The sequence below is a fragment of the Epinephelus moara genome, chromosome 17, assembly GCF_006386435.1.
Source record: "Epinephelus moara isolate mb chromosome 17, YSFRI_EMoa_1.0, whole genome shotgun sequence".
Lineage (NCBI taxonomy): Eukaryota > Metazoa > Chordata > Actinopteri > Perciformes > Serranidae > Epinephelus > Epinephelus moara.
Genome location: NC_065522.1, coordinates 24,212,587 through 24,235,128, shown reverse-complemented (window position 1 = coordinate 24,235,128; position 22,542 = coordinate 24,212,587). Strand labels below are relative to the sequence as shown.

At 43.2% G+C, this 22,542-nt stretch overlaps 1 protein-coding gene across 1 annotated transcript in view; it reads right to left on the bottom strand.

The window, feature by feature from the left end:
• rbpjb (recombination signal binding protein for immunoglobulin kappa J region b) overlaps positions 1 to 22,542 on the bottom strand; it is an 89,037-nt gene that overhangs the window by 29,756 nt on the left and 36,739 nt on the right. The window contains exon 2 of the mRNA XM_050067690.1: positions 7,931 to 7,969. Within this exon, the coding sequence (XP_049923647.1) occupies positions 7,931 to 7,969 (39 nt within the window). The remainder of the gene's footprint in view (positions 1 to 7,930; positions 7,970 to 22,542) is intronic.

The following is a 22,542-nucleotide window of genomic DNA, read 5'->3' as shown; positions in this document are numbered from 1 at the left end:
AAGTTGAGGGAGGCTACATCGCTCAATCCCACTAAAGAACTGTTCCAGTGTCAAGGATGCTTCGAATTCCACGAGGACTGAGTCCTTCCTTTAGAGAACTCTCAGGGATGCATGTTTGTATCCTCAGCGGGTGTGAAGTACCCACAATTCTTTGTGCATGATTTGCTGAAATTTAAGGCAGGGCCTCATCAATGACGCATACCTGGACACTCGCTAGCCTGTTCCAGTGTGTGTTCACCGAATGCTAGGAGGGAGTCTTGCCTAGCCTCTGTAGGACCTGACCAAGGAAGCATCCTTGACTTTGAGAGGCACTTGAGAGACAGCAAACTAGCTCGACGACATGGTTGAAAGCAAGTATGACTCTGATTATGTCAAACTTTATGGACCTTGAATGACTGAGGAGAAATCTGGACCCTGTAGCTGAACCGCTTAGGAACCATTCATCTAAACAGAACTGCCCTTTCACTAATGACATGCCGTCATGAAGGTAATCAGAAAAGGAAATGTTTCCAGCAATGAGCGACAACCTCAAAACTCATCAAGTAATTTCAGACAACAAGAGTTTATGAAGACAAAGTGTTAGAGAGTGCAAGTTAGAGACAGATGACAAAGATTAGGTCTCTTCTTGAGAATCGAAGATGGGAAGGAGAAGTGAGAGCGACGGTGACCAGGGCACGGCTTCCTATGCAAGAGTAGCGTGCAGACCAGGGTACAAAATTAGCACCGTACTCTCACTGAACGCTACTTAAACACGCAAGCGACTGGGAGATTTGCTTCACTAACCATCTATCGAGTGGATGGTAGAATTTGAACACTCAAAAGTTGTTTGGCCAGACACAACATAAAGGACATGATAAACAAATTCAAATAAAACGAGAGGGAGAAATCAATGCCCTGTTGCATCAGATTTCATCACAGACAGGAAGTGAGGGTAATGGGCACTTTAATTTTAACTGAAACACACAAAGCCACATCCACATGTAATATAAAAAGGCGCACACAACCAGGAACAAACAATGACAAAGCAGCCATGCGTCTAAGCAAGAAAAAATATCTGCAAAGCTGGTGGTTTGGCAACTGCTGCAATCCAAGCAGATTTGTGATGCAGACGGAGGCTGTTCACCTGCCTGTTACAGGCTATGTGTGTGAATATGCAACATGCAGGTAATACAAGTGAAGAGGAGCTGAGCCGACGCAGAGAGCACACAAACGTGGTGGGCAAGAAAGCAGGGGAACTTTATCTGAGCGTCAGGTTTCGTTCTTGTTAAATGTTCGAAAGGGCATTCGGCTAATGCGAGTAAAAGAGAGGAAGAGGAGGCGATACGGAATGAGGAAGAAAGATGAAGCGAGAGATAAACCCGACAGAGAGAGGCTGGGAAAAAAAGGAAATGCGCGACAAGTGAGACAAAAATGTGCCAGACAGATTTACAAAAAGAGACACATATTCAACAGCAGGCACTACGGGGGTCGGCCCAGTGTGTGTGTGAGTGTGTGTGTGTGAGGAGGGGCTAGGTTAAGCCGGGCTACAGATGCAGCAGAGCAGACAGGCATCTGTCCTGTACATCTGCCACAGCGTCTACAGCAGAGCGGACTGTCACAAGACCCCCTGTGAACACACACACACACACACACACACACACACACACACTGTGAAATAGCTCAATTAAGATGATCAGACTGCAATTAGTGTGCGCCCTTGTGCATCACAAAAGGTAGATTACACACATCCGTAGTGTCGGGCTTGGGTTAAGACGTGAACAATCGGCGAGTTCAGGCCGCTCACACTTCTTTTACACCACCTCCATGTGTGAATCTAGCGGTGTACCAGTGACCCACACACAAGTGCCAGTTCCGTGTTTGATGTGTGACCTCCACGAGGCCCCTGTGAGCCTCTAAAACACTGATAGGAAGTTGCCTAAAACGACAGGATCTTGCGACAACGTGTGCGAGATGTGAGCTCTGATATGTTACCACCTAAAAACAGCAGGTAAACAGTCACAGTGATGAAAGTGTGGGTTGTCTAACAGCCCGCAGCATCAACAGACAGTTAGGGGGAGAAAACAAATGTTTATTATTCATATAAGCTGAAAGGTAGATTAAAGAGATATTGTGACTTTAAGAAAGTGGAGTTAATACTTTTTCCTGGGTACATGTACTTGTGCAGGTAACTTTGAAAGCTATCTGCGCCATTTTTTACTGGTGTATTTGACCTTCTTTATCCGCACTTCTACACTAAAGACACCACACTTATTATCATATTCCATTTCTGCCAATATATACCCCTTATACCCTTCACACTGGGTCTTTAAACTGTAACACAATGACGATCCCTAAGCCCCCTTGCAGTTAAAAAGCGGGCTGGTAGGCGAGCTAACCGTCCTCCTACTGCCAATATCAGGTGGAATGGAGAAAGAAGACGGCGCTGGGTTCGGAGTAAATGTCCATCGAATATGCAACTTAACCCTCCGACAGTTCCAAATTTGTATTGTATCAATTAAAAAAATGGTCGTTCGTTCGGCCGTTGGTCAACGTCAGGCCGTTGGAGAGCATCCGTCGCCCCTGTACTGGCGATGTGTCCTGCACCATTGGCACCACTCGGCTCTTGTCGGGTGTTTTTCCACCAATCCAGCAAGCTGAATCAACGTTGTAGCAGTGAGCACCGCAAAAGATCGGCTAATGTCAAGAGGGCGTGAGATAAAATCAAACTCTTTATATGAGGTTAGATTATTTTTTTAGTCATTGAGCTCTTTAGCAGAAACAGTTCGTAACTGTTTGTGTTACTGTTTGGCAACACGGTGAATATGTTTTGTTCTTCCAACACCAGGTTGTGTTGCTCATGTGCTAACTGGCTAACTAGCAACTTGAATCCATCCTGTTGGGATTTCCATTTTCCCTTATTGAATGATGAAAACAGACTACCGCCCCCTGCTGGTATAGAGAGTTATTTCCTCTCGTGCAGGTCCAGAACGTACGTGCTAGCTAGCCCTTGGCCTCAGTCTTCACAGTGTGTTCAAGTGCAACTTTTTGGCTGAGACACAGGCAACAGGAGGCAATGCAACCATCAGCCTTTATCAGCTCTAACTGTACGTTCACACCAAAAGCGACCAGAGCTTCCAAAACGGCGGAAGTCATTCATTTTCAATGACAGCACGGAGACTTGAGCGCCTTGGGCGACCAAAGAGACCGCAGTGGCTCCGGAGGGGAGTTAAAACTCGTTTAACTTTATGGTAATGAGCTCTGACGCGGTTCGGCGACAACCAATCGGAATGCTGACGTGCTTCGATGAAGTGGGTCCCAGAGAACAAGCCATGTAACTTTGGTTCCTACAGCACGCTTGTTCCGACAATGGATATCGATGAGTTTATTACATGCATTCGCGCCCACTCAGTCCTTTATAATGTGTTGCTGTTCGGTTACAGAGACCAATATAAAAAGAATGAGGCTTGGGATCGCGTCGCGGAGGTAGTTGGTTGGTCTGGTGAGATTTAAAGTGTGTAATGTTCGTAATAGATGAGAGTGTTGTGGGCTAATGTTGCGACGTAGCATGGAAGTCTTCCTTGCTTGGTTTGAATGGGATGACATAGGTTTCCTGTTTTTATTGACCAAACATAACTTTCTGGAGGCCAACTATGAGGTTTCTGACTGGACAACAGCAAGCAGCAACTACGCTGCTGTCAAGCCAGTAGTTCGCTTTGAGGCTCCTTTAAATTGACAAGCACGATTGAATGTTCAATGATTCACGTGATGAGCGACTACAGCGACCAAAGCTTTTTGACAGTCGTGCTTCTTGGACGTCCGTGAGAGACTTTGCCTCTTTGGAAGCTTCTGGTGTGAACGTACAGTAACTCTTTGATGTTGGCGTGTCCGGGGCCTTTAAGTGTATGTAAAGCTGAGAATTGCGAGCACAGCTCAACTTTTACGTGCACGACTGTGCCTATGAACATGATATTTTCAAGGCCTGGAAAAGAAATTCAAATCATCAATCAAAGATTGGAGGAAACAGGTTTTAAGAACAAAACATTTTAATTCCCAGTATGCACTCCCAGACCAAACAATAGCCTGGCACAAATTAACGGTCATCAGGGTTTTATTTCAGTCTGAATTTCGTCCCTTTTGACAAACAAGTGTTGAACTCAAAGCTGTGTATATTGAGCGTTTCCATCTGAGGCGATGGATTCTGCAGAGCTGGCCCTTCCCCTGTTGTTTGGGAGAATAAGCCCTTGAAGGGGCGGCTCCCCCAACAGAGGAGGCAGCTTATCCAGCCTCTATGTTCATGTGTTGTGTCTGTTTGTGTGCAGATTTGTGCGCGTGTCTCAATCTCAGACGTGTGTGTGTGTGTGTGTGTGTGCGTGCCTGTGAGCGCTCATTTCCAGTGTATGTGTGTCATGTATTGTATTTCCAGTCGAGTAGCCTTCCTGACAGGGCGGCCCTGCAGGACCCAGAGCTTTAGCTGCCCTAAAAAGCCCCTGCAGGACGGTGTGCTGTTTTAGCTGTCTCTGCTGCTGCCTGACAGAAAATTGTGGGGCTGTTGTTGCCATGAGAAGAAGAGGGGGGTGTGAGTGAACATGCAGACATGAGGACACTGAGCCAGATACAAAGCGACACACACAAAGAACACAACACCGCGATACACAGGGGCACATAGACACACACACTCTGGGCTGCTGGGTAAAGAGTGTTTTGTGTCCGTCATATTTCTGGCCATCGAAACCATCAGACAAATGGAAGGGCCGGTGCAAGCCAGCGGACTGGCAGCACATGAATGAAGAGGGGGACACATCAAAAGGTGCTGGGGCCCCTTTTTTCCAAAACCATGCTCGGCTGTTCCAGGCAGTATGCAACCCCTCATTTTCCCCGCTGAGCGCCACGCGCAAGGGACGAACACATGCACACACACACACACAGGCAGTGCCCGTTCCCAGTAACAAAGAGAGACACCAACCAGCAAACAAGTGCACACACACACACACACACGTCCAGGGCAAACCACAACATCCATCAACGTTATGTGTTCACCCAAATGTTGCTCCAAATGACTTGGAACAAACATTAGAGGGACAGAATAATCAAAAACTTGCAGCGCTGTGAGTAGAAGCTCAGCTGAACACAAGAGCGCAAGTTTAGACTGTGAGTCCTCGGAAAAGGCGATTTATCGTTTTCTCTGGCTTCCTACAAACAACTGCGAGAAATGGTGTTCATTTCAACACAAGCAAAGCGTGTCTCAAGAGGAAAAACTACACAGATCTAACTAATAAACAATCAATCGCAGAGCACATGATGTCATGGAGCAGGGGTCAACAGATAACAGCTGGTGGAAACATGGACGACCGGGCCAGAATCACACAGTAAAACTACGCATGTAATGTTGTTTTGCTAGGTTAACACGCTGCTGTTGTTACTGTGGCAACAACAAGCAGCCGATCTGCAATATATTTATGTTGCGGTCAATGCAGATGCATTTCTAACTTCATATGCATCACCACCAGGAATGAGCTCATCGTCAGTTTGATGTGTTGCATGAAACCAGTCAGAAATCAAAATGTTTTTGATGGGCCTCGACCAAATGTGTACAGAACGATAATGAGAAAAAGGTGGACGACTTTTCATACCAGAGCTCTGCGCTAATCTGATTATAGCTTTTTAAAGACACCTTGTAACACTGTTAGAAAATCAGGATCTCTGTCAAATTCTGTTGGTGACGACGATTGGCAATTATTTTGATGTCGATGTGAATGTCTTAACCTCTACCATTCAGAGGGGACGCCACTGTCCTCGGTCAACGTTACAGTCTTTCAGGGAGTGGGTTTTAAGGCCCACACTCACCAAATTGATATCAAAGAACTAGGGGCTACAAAGGCCGACTCACATAGACTGTGTCTCAGCCAGAAAGTTGCACCTGGACATGCCGTTAAGACTACAGCCAACGACCAATGAGCAAATAAGTTTTACGCCGGTATACCAGCAGGCGGCAGTAGTCTGTATTCATCATTCAAAAAAGAAAACTGGAAGACCAACAGGACACATATGTAAGTACTCTTTCCAAGTAAACACACTGATAAATGAACAGTAAGCGAGAATGACAACAATTGGGTGACTTTAAGTTTCCTGTGTTTAGCGTAAAAGACAACAAAATCTCATCGCTGTCATAAATGCCATTTATCATTGCAATATTTTTCCAGTCTGTCCAATGATTGTAAACAGTCCTTGGGTCTGTCAGGCTGGAGAAATTTTAGCGGTAATGTGACCGAAGATATTTAAGACCCATCAAATCTGAATTCAAGACAAGTTAAGACTTTTAAAGGCCTTATATTCAGAAACTTAGACATTTTAAAGACCTGTAGACACTCTGATAACAAACAATTATGAACTATTTCTGCTAAAAAATAGTCTTATCTAATATAACAAGTTTGTTTCGATCTCACTCCCTTTTGACTTTAGCTTTTTGTTTACGTTCCTCACTTTGTTTCTCTACTTGTGCACTGAGCTGAACTGCCAATCAGTGTGGGACGCATCAAAATCTCCAAATCTCAAAAGTTTTTGATACCAAATCACAGCATAGATTTTTCCATGGTGTTCCTAAGAGTCTTGGTGTCTGAATGTGGTATTTTAAAGGGAATTTAGCCATTTTTATCAATTCTTGAGAGTTAAAAAATGTTTTAATTTAGCACCAAATCTGAGTAACAAATGGTATCAACCCAAAAAAATTGCTGCAAAAACTTGCAAGACATAATAGAGCATGGGAATGGCCATCATTTACTTCCATCTTAATATTCTAAGCTCCTATACACTAAACTTTCAAAGTTTTAATATGCGTCTAACCAAAACACAATGTTTTTTATTAGGGTTCATACAGACATCACAAAATAAAATTTAAGTCCTTTTTTAAGCACTATTTTTCATTTCCATTTTTATTAAACACTGACCTAAACAAACGATGCGATCAAGGTCTCTCTTTTCAGCGAATAGTTACTCATCCAACTCTTTTTAGGAATAACTATAAAATCCTCAACAAAACATTTCAGTGTCATAGTACCATCTAAAAGTTGTGAGGTGAAATGATGCCAGTTGGAACTTAAACTTCACTTTCAGTTTTCGGCTGAAGAGACACGAAAACAAGTCACAGTGAAAAGCAGACTTGTTGAGTAAAGTGTGTTACATTCTGTCATGTCAGCATGGGCCGACTGGTTTTACCGGAGTTTTACGAGTTAAAGGAAGAAAGAATAAAATACGATGTCGGACGGGATGTCATCAAGGGGAGGGAGAGCGTGGCATGAGGCGGTGATGTGTCAGAATTTAAAAAAAGAAAAAAAGAAAAACTGAATGATTTCTGATTCTGAGTAATTTCATTATAATGAATAAAACTCATTTGAATTTCAGGGATTTTTTAAGCACTTTCTTATTACAATACTTAAAAAAACTTGATACACAGTGCTGAGCTTATTCAAATTAATCTTCAGGTTCCCAGCTTGCAGATGAGACAGAGACTGATGACCTGCTATCTCCCCTTAATTATTTCATGTCCCCCATAAAAAAGACAAAACTGGGTCTATGGTAGGGAGGGGTGGAGTGGAAGAGGTTTTCCACTGGTGGTGTTTGTGCATTGTGTGTGTATTGATATGTTGTTCAATGTTTGGTGGTGTTTGTGCATGGTGTTTGTTGGTGGTGTTTTTGTGTACCCAAATTTGTGAAAACAAATTTCCCCATGGGACAATAAAGGCTATCTATCTATCTATCTATCTATCTATCTATCTATCTTTAGTTTTTACCTCCCGCACATTTAGCGTTTCTCAAAAATCTGCTGACATTTTCCTCAGAGGCGGGAGAGACGTGCTGATCTTGATTTACTGTATTTACTCAAATGTCTATAGTAAACACACGGCCAGACAAAAACCACCATGACAACAGAGTACGTGTGTGTGTGCACACTCACCTTGTTAGGCGCAGTGGCTGAGGGCGCTCCCCGAACTTCCTGCAAAAGACACAGAGTGAGAAGAAAACATGAGTGGGCTGGTTATCAACCACAAACACACAGAGTAAACACTGCGTTACACAATGGTGCACGTACACACACGCTTGTCACCGCGGCCTTGGCAGTGTGTAGTGGCACTATGCTCAAATAAAGGCAGGTGACAGGACATGTAGGCATCAGCAGGCAGGTTAAAGCAGGTGTACGGAGCTTTATTCAAACCGTGGCACGTTTAAACAGGTCGTGCATCGACACAAGAAGCTCCTCGTGTTTCAGGTGCAGGAGCCGAGATGGCCAACACCACATTGAATAAAGGCGTGGATCTTCTTATCTAGGTTTTAACAGCTTGAAATGTCTAATAAGTCGTAGTTGTGGAGATACAGACCTCGGTGCTAAACCATATGGTGCTAAATCCATTAAGTGTAAAACACTCATAAAAACGTAACAACCTGATAACAGCAGCTTTCAGGCCTCATGTGCACTAATCTGAATTGTAAAAATGCATCTGACTTGATAATTTCCTGACGGCTCTTCCAGTTCAATGGTGCATAATCGCCAACGGCAGATTTCTCTTGGTCTGAGGCAACATGCAGCATTTTAAAAAAGACGATGCCGCTGGGACATAGCAGAGTAAACACTTCTGTATTCAGGATACGAGGTACGTCATAGTGTTTTACAAATGGGCAGTGGGTGGTAAAAATCCCTCTTTAACAAGGAGACTGATTAATTTACATTTTTATGCTAATTCGCCGTAATGTGTGCCAAAATATACAACATGAAAACGCTTGAAAGGGATTATTAAAAGCAGAGGGCACCGTGCTGCTCAACCGAACACGTAGACTGAGATACTAACATGACAAAAGCCTCACTGTTTGTCTCAAATTGAGGCGACCGAAAACAACCTCTTTCATCATTTAGCACATAATTATATGAAAGGCTTGTCACATGAATTAAAAGTTTTAGTGAAACATTAGTATCTGAGGGCATTCTGTCTCTGCCCAAATATGCATTTTGTCTGCAGACGGTCCAGCTGCCCCACATAGCGCACAGGAAGTGCAGTTCGACTTTCCCAGAAGTGTTTACACCAACCAGTCAGAGGTGTTTGTCGGGGCTGTGATGAAACCATGGACGCCAGAAAAGCATGACGTGATCTGTCATGTAAAAGCAAAACTGAGTGGATGACACCGGCACGACAGCTTGTTTCTCTTGGAGTCTTCTGCTCTGCTCTTTCAAGCTTTACATCCTCATGACCTCACTGTCAATGAATCATTCACTCCCTCTATGATGACAGCATCATATACCTTCACTCACTATATCTGTACTAGAGTGGAAAGTTGACTTTAAAGGGACAGTTCAACCCAAAATCAAAAATACATATTTTCTCTTTCCTGTAGTGTCTCTTTCTGGAAATCATTATCTGGTTACTCAAGATAATCCACAGCCACAGAAAAACTTCCAAGTTACACTTAAGAAACATGTTGTCGAGCTCATGTAGTCTGGAGTTTGGTTAGAGACCCTGGTCATGAAGCATTCTGTTTCACCGCTGCTAACGCCACTCCGGTAGCAGAAACATGGTGGTCACCCTCCAGTCTCCCCCCAGGTGGCCCCAATGAGTACGTGGCTTCATTTTGAGCCACAAAACCCATTTAGCATTGTTAGCTACGTTAGTAACACTCGTTGCACTGACACTGTTGACAGAGCTAACAGTGCTAACATAGCCAACCGTGCTAAAGGAGGTTAGCCGCTTACTCAACGGAGCGACCTGTGGGGGGACCTGCGGGTAGCCACCGTGTTTCCACAGCAACACTGCTGGGTCAGGATGGCATGACTAGTAGTATTTGCGTGAGTGAGTGGCACCACTAGCTAGTTCCCATCAGACCTGGGTGGTGCGCAGTGCAGTAGACTTAAGACTAGCAAAATTAACCTACAGACCAACATGCTTAAACAGTCAAATATATAGACTGTGCCAGTAAACCCGGAACTCCGTTAGTGCTTTTAGCACTTCCGGTTCTCTCGTCTAAAAGTCAGTACGTTTTTTGAATGGGATTTTGGTAAAATGCCTCAAATAAGCTAACAAAAGCTTAAGCGAGTTTCAGGTTTTGTACTACGACATAAAACACGTCAGTAAATAACCTACTTGTGAATTCTGAAGCTTTTACGTGTCGTAAAAAAGGCGGTTGCTAACAAGTTGCTCAATACGACTACAAACCCTGTCGGGGACATTAAACGTCATCACCCCCGAACAGACGAGAGTGCTGGCAGACCGCCATTACAGCTTCTTATTTAGCTTAAACAGTCCGATTTCCCCATTATACAATGCTTTTAAAATAAAGCGGCTGAAACCAGTTGAAAGCTTAGTGGCGGTGACGTCAAGAGTCATGCGACCGTGGAGTAGTCATGTAGTCCGTTAAAGCCTAACGTTATCTTTTTACTCCTGGCGATCGCATTTAAGCTTCAAATGCGGTATGAAAGGTGTTCATATGTGAAGATTATCTCGCTGAACAAAACCTGTAAGTATCATAAACTTGTGTTAGCCACAGAGCTTATTTTCTGACATAATCCAAAACGCAATGCAAAAATCATATTCACTTTCTCTTCCAGGAACCAGCGCGATGCTAAACTTCTGGGTTTTGACGTCAGCAGCACACCGCTAGGCCGCTAGCACTTATTGAACATTTAGGAAGGAGGTGTGAAACGGTGACACAGTCATGCCGTGGGAATTTCAAACAAAAGGCGCATCTTCAAGATGACGATACCTATCAGTGTTCTAGCTTTGCATCGATCATATGGGATTGCTCATCACTGAATCAGAATAATGTATCATTACACCCCAGCGTCCTCCTTAGGTTGGTGCTGGGTGAGCTAGCAGTAGATGCACTCTTCCTTCTGCGTGGTGATACGGATGGTGGGTGTAGAAAGAAAATAGTTCCTACATGAAACTGCTCACAACAAGGTCTGTGGATTATCTTGAGTAACCTGGTCATGATTTCTACTAAGACACATTGCTGTTGAGTTCTTCCAATGTAATTTTTGGCGCTTTGAGCACCACAAGCTGAGTGCTATCCAGTTCCATTATACTGGAGAGTAGGCAGACATCTCTACAGCTGATATCTCCAACACTCAGCAACTCACACCAAAACAATCCAGACTGATAAACAGCACTACAGGTAATTAGGGTTATTTGACCCTTCAAGTAAAATTCAGCCTGCTGTAAATATGATGAACCAGTAAACTATAACTGAGTCATATCTGAACACCCGTAGTCGTAAATTGCATGTAAGCAAAGAAACCACTTCAAACCACACGTACAGAAAAAGGCCGTAACCCTGCAACATATCACAGCTGAGGATGACTGTTATCTGGTCAACTTCTTCTTTATGTTGGTAAAGGAGTGACGTGTAAGTAAGTAAATTTATTTATATAGCACTTCTCACAGAGAGGACTCACAAAGTGCTTCACAAGATAAAATACAAAAAATACAATAACAGAAACAAAACCTGTGTAAAACCTGCTACATGCAACACGGCCTGACCTGCACTCTTTCAACTTCAAACAGCATCACAGGGCAATCAGAAAAGAGGGCAGATAAGCAGGACGGAAAGCACTGGCGGCACGCTAATGTGCAAAAATATAAATTTATATAGTTTCTCTAAAGCCAAAGCTACAGCAGTGTGTCAGTTATTGACATGCAGACTCCTGCACATCATCTTCATCAACACCAGTTGGCCTCACTGTCAGTTAACTTTCATTCTGAAATTCGTTGACCTAAAAACACTGAAAACTGTAAATGATTCAGAAATTTCTATTTCTGATGCACACAGGAGAAAGAGCCAGAAAATGGTGCCCTGTTTTTTATTAATTAAATCAAGAATAGGGCTGCAACTAATGATAGTTTTCATTGCTGCTGATTATGTTCTCGCTGAATCAATCAGTTGTTTGGTTTATAAAATGGCGAACCAAGAAAGGACGGCAGAGGAGATACCTGCACAGCCACAAAACAGGTTCACAGGCTGAGATCAATGCAGGAAATTGTCTATTTAGAACATCTGAGCATGAAAAGAAAAGTGCTCAAAGTGCAAAAAATAATAAAAAGTGATTATAAACAGCAGCAAATGTTTCAGTCCTTGAGTGGCATCAAGAAAATAAGTGTTTTTGAAAACTACAGAATCAATATCTTGGTCAGAACATGTTCCTGTGTTGGCCTGGATGTCTGTCAGTCTGTTGATCTCAGCAAAAATAGCCATGTTGAACAAAATGGAGGCAGCAGATCACTGAAAACACTGCAAAGTCTTAGGGCTACTGTGAAACTGCGCCTACTTGGGGCAACAAAAAGTTTATCTTGGGTGCGTCGATACAATGGACAACCAAGAAAGGACAGCAGTGGGTTCACAAGCCCAGATCAATTCAAAAAAATATCCATTTATTTGGAACGTGCGTGCACAAAAAGAAGGGTGCTTAAAGAGCAATGCTGATCAAGAAGTGTTTCCCAAAGCCGACTATGACGTCGTCAAACGTCTTGTTTTGTCCACAACCCATAGATATTCACATTACTGTCATAAAAGAGTAAAGAAACCAGAAAATATTCACATGTAAGAAGCTGGAATCAGAGATGTTTTACTTTTTTTTCCATATAAAATGACTCGAACCAATAAATCGATTATCAAATCAAGTTGACAACTACTAGATAAATCGTAGCAGCTCTAATCGAGAATCCATTTTGACTTTAATCGTGACAAAAAGAACCAAGAGTCAAATCAAATTAGGACTAAAACTGACAATTATTTTTGTTAATAATTCGTCAGCTAGTTGTTGTTTTTTAATTCAAGTGAAAAATACCATTGTAATTTCCCACAGACCAAGGTGACACCTTCAAATGTCTTCCAAAAGACTCAGTTTACCATCATGTATGACAAAGAAGAGCATCAAATCTTCACATCTGAGAAGCCATAAACAGAAGTTATCAGGATTTTTTCCCCTTAAAATGATGACTAGCGCGAGTATTCGATTATTAAAGCAGCTGCTGATTTAATTTATCTGTCGATCGATAAATTAAACAGGGCTGGATAACATGCAGACAATAAAATATTCTCAAGTATACGATATTGTAGGGTCGACTTTTGTTTTTACGAATTATTTACACAATGAAATTCTTGATAATCATCAGTAATGTGGATATAAAGACTAAGTGAGTAAATGCAAATAATCGTACAGTCTGGCAAGTTCAGAAAATGACATCACTTTACTGTAATGCAGCCTTTAAAACCAGGAAAAGACAACACTTACCAAAATCCAAAATTCACGACGATATCTAGTCTCATATTATGATGATATAATATCGATATATTGCCAAACCTGACAAGTTAAGTTTGGAATTTCTTCCTTAAAAGACGACTAAAGTGATTAATTTCTCTCGATCGATAACTCCTTGCAGCTCTAAATCCGCCTCATCAAACACGCTCATTTGCATTATCTCCATGTGTTAATATCACCAGAGCTTGTTAGGAACTAGCTGAACCCCACAGTGTTCAATCAGCCTCGTGCTGCAGCAATAACAAACTGTAGGAGTGCAGATATGTGACCATACTCACTCATTGACGACACCCTGACGCACCACTGTAATGCTCCTTTAGTGCAAAACAACACCACAAATTTCCCTTTGTTCTCGTTGAAATTAAATGTTTTCAGGGCCTTAAATGTTACAGCCATGCAGACGTAATGATTTTAAATCTTTTGCAGCAACAACACACTAAACATTGTCCCTAAAACTGTACATACTGAGTCATGCGTGCTGTTATGGCACAAGCTGGCATCAAGAGGAGGTACATGAATGCAGCACGTGGAGGTGACTGTATTGAGAGGGGTGTGTGTGTGTGTGTGTGTGTGTGTGTTTGTGTGTACATGTGTCTACAAGCCGGGCACAGAGTGTGAGTGAGTCAGACTTTCTCCCTGTGTAGGATGTGGTAGCGTTGCATGCTGCTGATAAGTACGTCAATACATCTTACATGCCATCAATAAACACACAGATAGTGTGTCACCCGGTTGGTTCGGGGTTTTGGCACGCTGTGTGAGTTAAAAAAAAAAAGGAGCAAAGGAGCACGCAAACATAAATAGAGGGATGAAAATAGAAGAGCAAGGGAAAAAGAGGCAAAGAGGGGAGAAAGGGCAGGAGAAAGTGAAAGCATGATTGGTGCAAGAGCCAGAAGGAGGGAGTGGAGGTGGAATAATTATAAAGGAGGGCAATCAATAAGGTTCCCACAGTGAAACACTGATGCCTCCACTGGCTAATGGATTCCAGACGGCTCTCTACTCCCCTCCTAAACCTCACCCCCCTCCTCTCCACTGCAAACAGGGAGCGATGGAGGAGAGGATACTGCGGGGAAAGTGTGGGGTGAGATTAAAGGCGAGGCAGAGGAGGAAGTGGACAGCGTGCTGCAGAGCAGAGAGAGGGAGAATGGGATCCATGCACAAATTGAGTTCAAGGATTTAGAGGTGGATATGCAAAGAGGAGAGGGAGGTGAAGCTACATGTCTGAACATAAACACAAAAGAGGCATGGCTGTGTTTACTCGATATCTTTTAAACAACAGCAAACGCCAATAAGATAATACAAGATGTCACCAGGTATCAGACACTTAAATTTAAAGGGTAACGTAAGTGTTTTACAATCTAGACCCTTGTTTCACATGTTTTTGTGCCTAAATCACAAACAATGCAATGTGACCACTTGGGGCATTTGTGCACCAACATCCACTTAAAGTGTTTGTTTTTGCCACTGACAGGCTCAGATTCTTACTCTAAGTGTCTGACAACATTATGGAAAGGATCCCTACAGAGATAGACCTTTATTTTAAAGAGTTAGATCCTTTTTGTTTAACCAGAAACAGCCCAGAAATTGCCACGCCAAACCCACCAGACTCCATTTAAATAAACAGTAAATTTAACATCCTATAACACACTTTATTTTAAGCAAAATAAATCACTCAAAAACCATCTTTGTTTGTCTTTCCACTGTTCCAACAATCACCATCTCTGGTTTGGTTGAAATAAACCTTCAATTCACCCAGTTAGATGTGAAAATGTGCTGACTCTATACACAGTAAAATTACTGTTTTTTTAAATGGAGTTCGGTGGGTGCGCCAGTTCTGATTTCAGGGCTGTTTCCAGTGAAACAAAAGCAGTCTTACTCTTCAACAAAAAGGTCTATGTCTGTAGGGATCTTTCCATAATATTGTCATACACTTAGAACAACAATCTGAGCCTGTCAGTGGCAAAAACAAACACTTTTAGGCCATCTTTACATGAAAACGATCTGCTAAAAAAGCAATCATTTCTCATTTTCGTTTTGAAAAAACTTCCGCGTTCAGACGACAACATTTTGATAACAATCACCGTGCACATGGATCCACAAAAATAAGCAAAAATGCTGTAGTATACATGCCAGGCCAGTAGTTTGCGGTGTAACTTTGTCATTAAACATGTACATGCGATTCCTTCTACAGAGCGGTGATGTATTAACAGACAGAATGGCAACCGCACTAACGTTTGTCTGGACGGACGACAAGCTAGCAGTTAGGGTTGGGTCGGTTCTCGGTAATACCAATTCGGTTCGGCACTCTGTCTTTTTTTTCTTTTTTTTTTAGACCGACTGGACTGCATACGTCATTTTACAGCCTGTGTCTGCCTCTTCGCCAAGCGCGCAGGGAGCAGGAGAGAGAGGGGGGTGGGGGTGGGGCGGGGACTGAGCTAGGAGGTGCGAGTGCGCATGCGCCGAGGCCTCTACTGTAGCCTGGAGTTTGTTTAACAGTGACGGGGAGTCGATAATGGTGGACAATTTAGTCTCGAAGAAATCAAAGAATGCGCCAATATGGCAACACTTTGGCTTTGAGCCAGACGAAGGAGGCAACCCTTGTTTGCACTGATTGAGTACGCTGCAAATTTATTTGTAAGGAATAAAAGAAACAATGTGTTACTGTCACTCTGTTGTCCTATGGTCGTTTTTTATTTTCAATGAGTCAATTGCACCCCCAAATGGCGAAAATCCGGTATTACCAAATTGATGCAGTTTTTCAAAAAACCTGACCTTTTTTTTTTTTTTCCTCATACCGACCCAACCCTACTAGCAGTAAATCTACACTTTGCTGGAGAAGCGTTGATAAATTCAAAAGGGTGAGCAGCACAAACAGAGCTCGGGAGTCCGCCATTGTTGTTGGGATGGTCGACTGTCTCGCAAATGCTGAGTGACTGGAACTGTAATGCGCATGTGCGAAAAGTCTCAAAGTCAATGGAGACGGTGCTGTTTCCAATAAGTTGCACTCTGGAACCCGTTTTCAAAACGATCAGCCAAAACGCAACTAAAGTTTCCCGTTTTCGGTTGAAATCGTTGTCGTATTAAGAGGACCTTATTGGACGCAAATTGCCGAAAGTGGTTACATTGCAGCCTGTTTCGTGCTGCTGACTGCAGTGCTCTCAAAAAGCTACTCTTAAATGCTTTTTAAAACATTTTCCACATATTATTTAACCAAATTTTAGACAGATTTTGGACAAATTATCTTTTTCCTATTCAAGCATTGCAAATTAGAATAAAGGTAAGTAATATATAGTATAGTCCCATGCAGAGGCAGGTTTTATGTAGGAATATGGTTATTGGAGTGAGTAAGGTTAATCTACATTTTGCCAGCAGGTAAAAGACAGTATTTGGTTCAGTGGTAGGTTTAAAAATGATGAACATCAGAAACTTTTACGCAGACAAGCTCATTCTGACAAAAACAAATTAAAACATAAATAAATGAAATAAGATAAAATGTGTAAAACAATAAAGACCTCACAAATTCAAATTTAAGTCTGTCTATTTTGTCTGCACGCAGAAAAATCCATGTCCTTAATCTCTACCAGCTTCAACTACTTCACACTGTGGCCACTAATGTCGGTTTTACTGTGAAGAAGAGATGTGTAAAAACAGAGATGAAGGCGGTCAGAAGTGTTGGGGTTTGCAAGTTCTGTGAAAAACCACTGTTTCGTATCACCTGCACAAGCTCACTTCAACACGCTCGAGACACAAACACCAACAAGAAAAGGAGGACCAAACACAGGAAACCGCAAGAGAGTTGCAAAGACAAAAGGAAAAAGGCACGCTGACTGTTGCATCTGCAGGCTCTCTTTCAGGGAGGCTTGACTCTCTGAAATGACATTCACCATGGCAAAGTTCAAGACAGTTCAAGTACAGAATTCTGTATTGTAAACGGCACAAAAGCTCAGACCATCACTCAGTGTCAAAATGACTCTGACACAACACAAAGGTAAAACAAGAAACTCTGAATCACAAGACAAGAATTTAAAGTATGTGTCATTTTGTAACACTTTTTAATTGTTTTACCATTTTAAGATTTAATTTTTAAAGTCTTTCCACTCTCTTTACTCTTACGGCCTATTTTCGTTGTGTAACTTCCTCATTTTAATCTCATTTTGTGAAGCAATGAGTGCTCCATCTCTGCACGAGTGCCACACAAAGTTAGTCACTAAGTAAGTGATCATGTTAACAAAATTCGTGTCGTCTTTTTCCTTTGTAATGATGCCATGTGACGTGTGCTGCTGTGCAACTGTGAGCACTAAAGCTTTCTTTGCTCCAACACTTGCACACAGACACAGACACTCTCAAAACAGGCCAGAGGTCAATGGAGGAAAAGGAAGCTCTGTAAGAAGTTTCGTCTCATTTGCCTTCCATCCGTTATCACTACTCTCCCTTCCTTCCTCCTCCTCCTCCTCCTCCTCCTCACCTCCTGCTTACGATCCCTGATTCAACTGGATACACTGAGGGTGAGAAACACTGCGGCCAAACAGCAGTGGTGAGAAATCAGGCTAAAAACAGGACAGGATTCACTACAGTGAGACCTACAGGAGTGTTAAGCTCACTATAGGTCTCTTATCAGTTTCAACAGGCAGACAGAAAGACAGACCACCATCAGGATACAGAGCAAGCTCACGTAGTTTTATTTTATATTTATGTCAAAGTGTTTTTCACTAAAGACGAAAAGAAAAAGCAGCCGAAGCACCAAACTCTAAGGACTTGCTTTTTAATAGAGGCCATTATAATCTTACTGCTTGGACAGCTGGTCGATTTAAAATTCCCACCCTACCATCAGTCCCCTCAACAGTCCTTAAGCATACCTGCACTTTAAATCCAAAGTTTCACATGTGTACTGCAACCCTGAATTTATCTAGACAATAGCCACAGGACCTGTCCCATGTCCGAATTAGTCAAACTGGACGCTTTACGAACTTTACCCTGGCGACAATCTAGTACAAAGTCTGTTGTAATGTCCAATTGAGCCCATGTCTGAACAACAGGGCTGACCCGAATGCTTCAAAGCTTCAATCGTTGCCATGGTAATCTAAATCAGTCTTCAAATGATTCCTTTTTTGTGTTGCAACCAGTTAACTGGTGTAGGGAACTGAAAGGAGGGGGCAGGTGTCAGACATGGATGAGGTGTTCTCAGCACAGTCATCGACGCCCGCTTCAACCAATTTAATTGTCTGTGTGACGAAGGCAAGGAATGTAGGATGCGAGACGAACTGCTGACGGTTATCCGCAACTGGCAACTGTAGTAGAGCGCTTGCTTAGCATCTGGTGATGCAGCCAGACATGTGGCGTGACAAGTTATTAATAACTTAAGGAAGCACTGCGTGCAATAGTCCACCTTCTCTTCCTTCTCTCTAAACACACCCAGGGGCACTAACTTTTACTTAAAGGAGCAATAAGCGAAATTCATCATTTCTAGATTGAAGGAATTAAAAAATTGCTATGTGAAGAACTAGAGGTGTAATTTTATCTGGAGTATAGCATGACCTCACACACCCTCTCTCTGTGTTGATCTCCAGCCCATTGTTTACAAGCCGGTCCGACTGCGCGTTCATGTACGTTCATGTAGCGGCTCGGTCCCAGCAATGGGTCAGGCGTTTCGGTTGTGTTAGGTGAGTAGCCCAGCAGCTCAGCTAACATTTGCAATTAGCACTGTAAAATGTAGCCTGGCGGGCAGCCTGCCGGCTGTGTTTAGCTATTCCCCTGCCTACTTCAATGATGATGGCACCTGTAATAAATGTAATGTATTTGCTGAAATGGAGGCGAGGCTCAGTGACTAGAAGAGCGGGTAGAAGCACTCCATAGCTGCAAGCTACTCCAGTAGCCATAGTAGCTCTAGTGCTAACTCTAGGAGCTAACGCTAACATTCCTCTCTTCTCGGGCTCACGGGCTCACGGAGAAGAGTTGGAACGTTAGCATGGCAGCCAACTAGTGTTAACGCTAACGTCCCCACGCTTAAGCAGGCTCACAGAACGTTAGCATGGCAGCCGACTAGTGCTAACGCTAACGTCCCCACCCTTAAGCAGGCTCCAGAACGTTAGCATGTCAGCCAACTAGTGCTAACGCTAACGTCCCCACGCTAGAGCTCGCCGGAGCCAAGAAGCAGGCTCCCGGAACATTAGCATGGCAGCCAACTACTGCTAATGCTAACGTCCCCACGCTTCTCGGCTCCGACTCACTGAGCCTGGCGGAGAAGCGCGGGGACGTTAGCACTAATGGGCTGCCATGCTAACGTTCCAACTCTTCTCCGTGAGACCGTGAGCACGGCTCCCGGCTCAGTTGGAGCGTTAGCGTGGCAGCCGAGTAGTGCTAACGCTAACAGGAAAGCAGGGAAATAGCTAAACACAGCAGAGACCGAGAGTGAGTGAAAGACATTGCTAACTGCTAAACTAAGTTGGCTGTTTAGGTTTTATTTCCTCGCCCCTGTGGCGAGTGAATCTGCCTGCAGTGAAAGCGGGGGCTAATCAGTGCTTCCTCCTCATGCTCCACTTCACTCAGCAGCTTACACAGCCAGTTAGCCTCTGCTAGCTTCCCAGCTAGCGGCTCTCCGTTTGGATCCAACCGGAGCACCAAGCCCTGGTTTGTTATTCAGCTTAATGTGGGAAGAAGCAGCGGGTATATCGGGCAGCTGAGTGAAGCTGAGTGAAGCGGAGCCTGCGGAAGAAACACCGGGACCGTCTGGATGTGATAGTCCGTGGAGGTGCTGCGGTACTCGCTGGCACAGGCGAGGCAAGTGGGGTGGGGGGTGGGGGGTGTTGGAGAGCAGAGGTAGAGGGAGGAGTTTTGCTCTACAAAAACAACAGCGAACCTAGCGGTGAAACGATTTCGCTTATTGCTCCTTTAAGTCAGGTACTTAACGCGTTGATTTAGATTAATTAATCACAGAAAAAATAATGCATTAAAAAAAATAAACGCTGGTTAATCACGTTTCGTGGTGCCCTTTGACTCGGGGTGTCATTGAAGGCGACAGCAGTTTTGTCACAAGATGGAGGCAGACGAGACGATGCTGCTTGGCCCCGTTAGTGGAACATTTACATTTAAAAAATGCCCAGATGGAACTGTCGATAGGAGAACCGTTCTTTGCTTCTGCGGTAAGCAATTTTCGTACCATCGGACTACTTCAAACTCGAAATATCACATCAACACAAAGCATTTAGCAGCAAACCAGGAAGTCCGATCTAGCAAGGCTTATGATGCTAACGCTAGCAGCTAGCCTCGTCAAGCCACTCTCAACCAGGCGTTAAAACTGAGTAAGTCTACCTGTGACTGACTAACTCCCTTGCGAAATGGACTGCGGACCAGTTTCTGTGGTAGAGGACAGGGGGACAATTGTGTCCAAAACCCAGCAGCTTTACTACGACACATCTGCCAAAAGTCATTTGAACTGAAATCTTTTAAAAATACTTTCACAGCAAAAATTGATGTATGTGATTAATCTAGATGGATGTAATTAATTAGAATTTGACTTTTTAATTGCTTGACAGCCCTAATGAATATGATTAGGTACTATTACCCTTGGGCTAGTCGCGTCTCATTGAAGCTTCGAATATTTGCAGGTGATATTTACCGAAGCTTCAAAGCCCCGAATATGGTCTTTGGGACAGCCCTAGCAAAAAACATCAGGACATTACCAGATAATTGACAGCAATTGAGTTGTCGTGTTGATGACGTTTCTATCATGTGACTAGCATGAAACCTGGAAGATTGCAAACATCCAAGGGTGAAAAAGAAGGGTAATTAACACAGTAAAATGTCAAACTGGAGAGACAACTAAATTTGGAAACTTGTTCTGGTAAGGGTCGTCGCTGAACTGATCAGACAAATTCAAGAAACAGCAAGAGATTCAGTTGTTAATGACCAAATTACGAACTGGCTACATGACCATGGTGTAATCCGCGTCACGTCTTGCCTCCTGCATGCTCTACCCAGGCCCAATCCCTCGCCTAAACTAAACCAAGTACTTCCAGTAGCTGAGAAGGCGTCTCCTGTTGTGGCAACGTCGGAAATTGTTGGCCCTGATTCTGAGAATATTGTCCAGAGTTCATATGAGAAAACAGCTCAAATCATTGCACTTGAGAGTATCAAGTTCATGCCTTAAATATACAACCATATTACAAAACAACTGGAAATATCTTCATTCAACATCGCCTACTACCACTGCAGTTTTTCCACTATATTTCAGAAGTATATGTTGTGAAACTGTTGAACTGGCTGCATTTCCGCCACTCTTCACTTCATCAAAGAAAAAGAACATGAGGAAGCAAGTATTTCAAAACTTCATTATGTCTTTTTAGCAGGTTAAACTTTGACAACACTGCATGAGTATGTTGGTAGTTTCGTTTAAGCATATCACAAGTTTACTGCATGACTATTTAGTATTACTACGCCAACATAACTGCCTTCGTGGCATCAACAAACACCAGAGGATAAAGCATTTCAGCTGTTAAAGAAAGGGTACAAACACACACACACACAGCTTTAATCTAAACCTCATAAACTACCAAACTCATTTCCCGCACTTCGCCTGATCCCTCCTGTTTATAAACTCTGTAATGAGGCCTTTTTACTTTGGCCATATCCTATTAGGAACCTGATAGGCCCATTAAGCTGCTGAGCCAACTGACTGGTAGCTTACCCTGGCATGGTTACTGATGGCTGAGTGTGCCAAGGCCAGTGAACTGGTATGAGAGGAGACAGACAGTTGTTCCATTTACAGTAGATGTGAGCCGTGTAGGAGGATGTCCGGACTCTGGGCTTTCACTGGGAAGTGAGAGTGAGGTCACTGTTGGCTTACGGAGGTGCGCTGATAGAGGCTGCTGTGTTGTGCCTGTGTCTATCAATCCGAAATACCAGCACCTGGGTCTGACAGTCCCCCTCCAGACACACTTTAATATTCTGCTTAATGTGGTTTTGCCTCATAAAAGGTAAAAAGAAAACTGTGAAAAGAGGCTGGAAGCAGATCTACTTTTTCTCCCTTATCACTGCTGCTTGCTGTAGGTTTAACTTTCTGCTCTCACCAGCGCTGCTCGATCAAGATGGCTAACGTTAGCATGAGAGGAAACATTAGGTGTATTCAGCCAAACATATTTAAGCCTCACACAGACTCAGATGAAAAGTCTGTTGTGCACCAAAATCTGCGACTAGCAAACATGTCAGAAAGCTAAGCGTAGTTAGCATCTTTTATAGGTTTATGTTGGTTGTTAGCTTGTTAGCTTGTATGC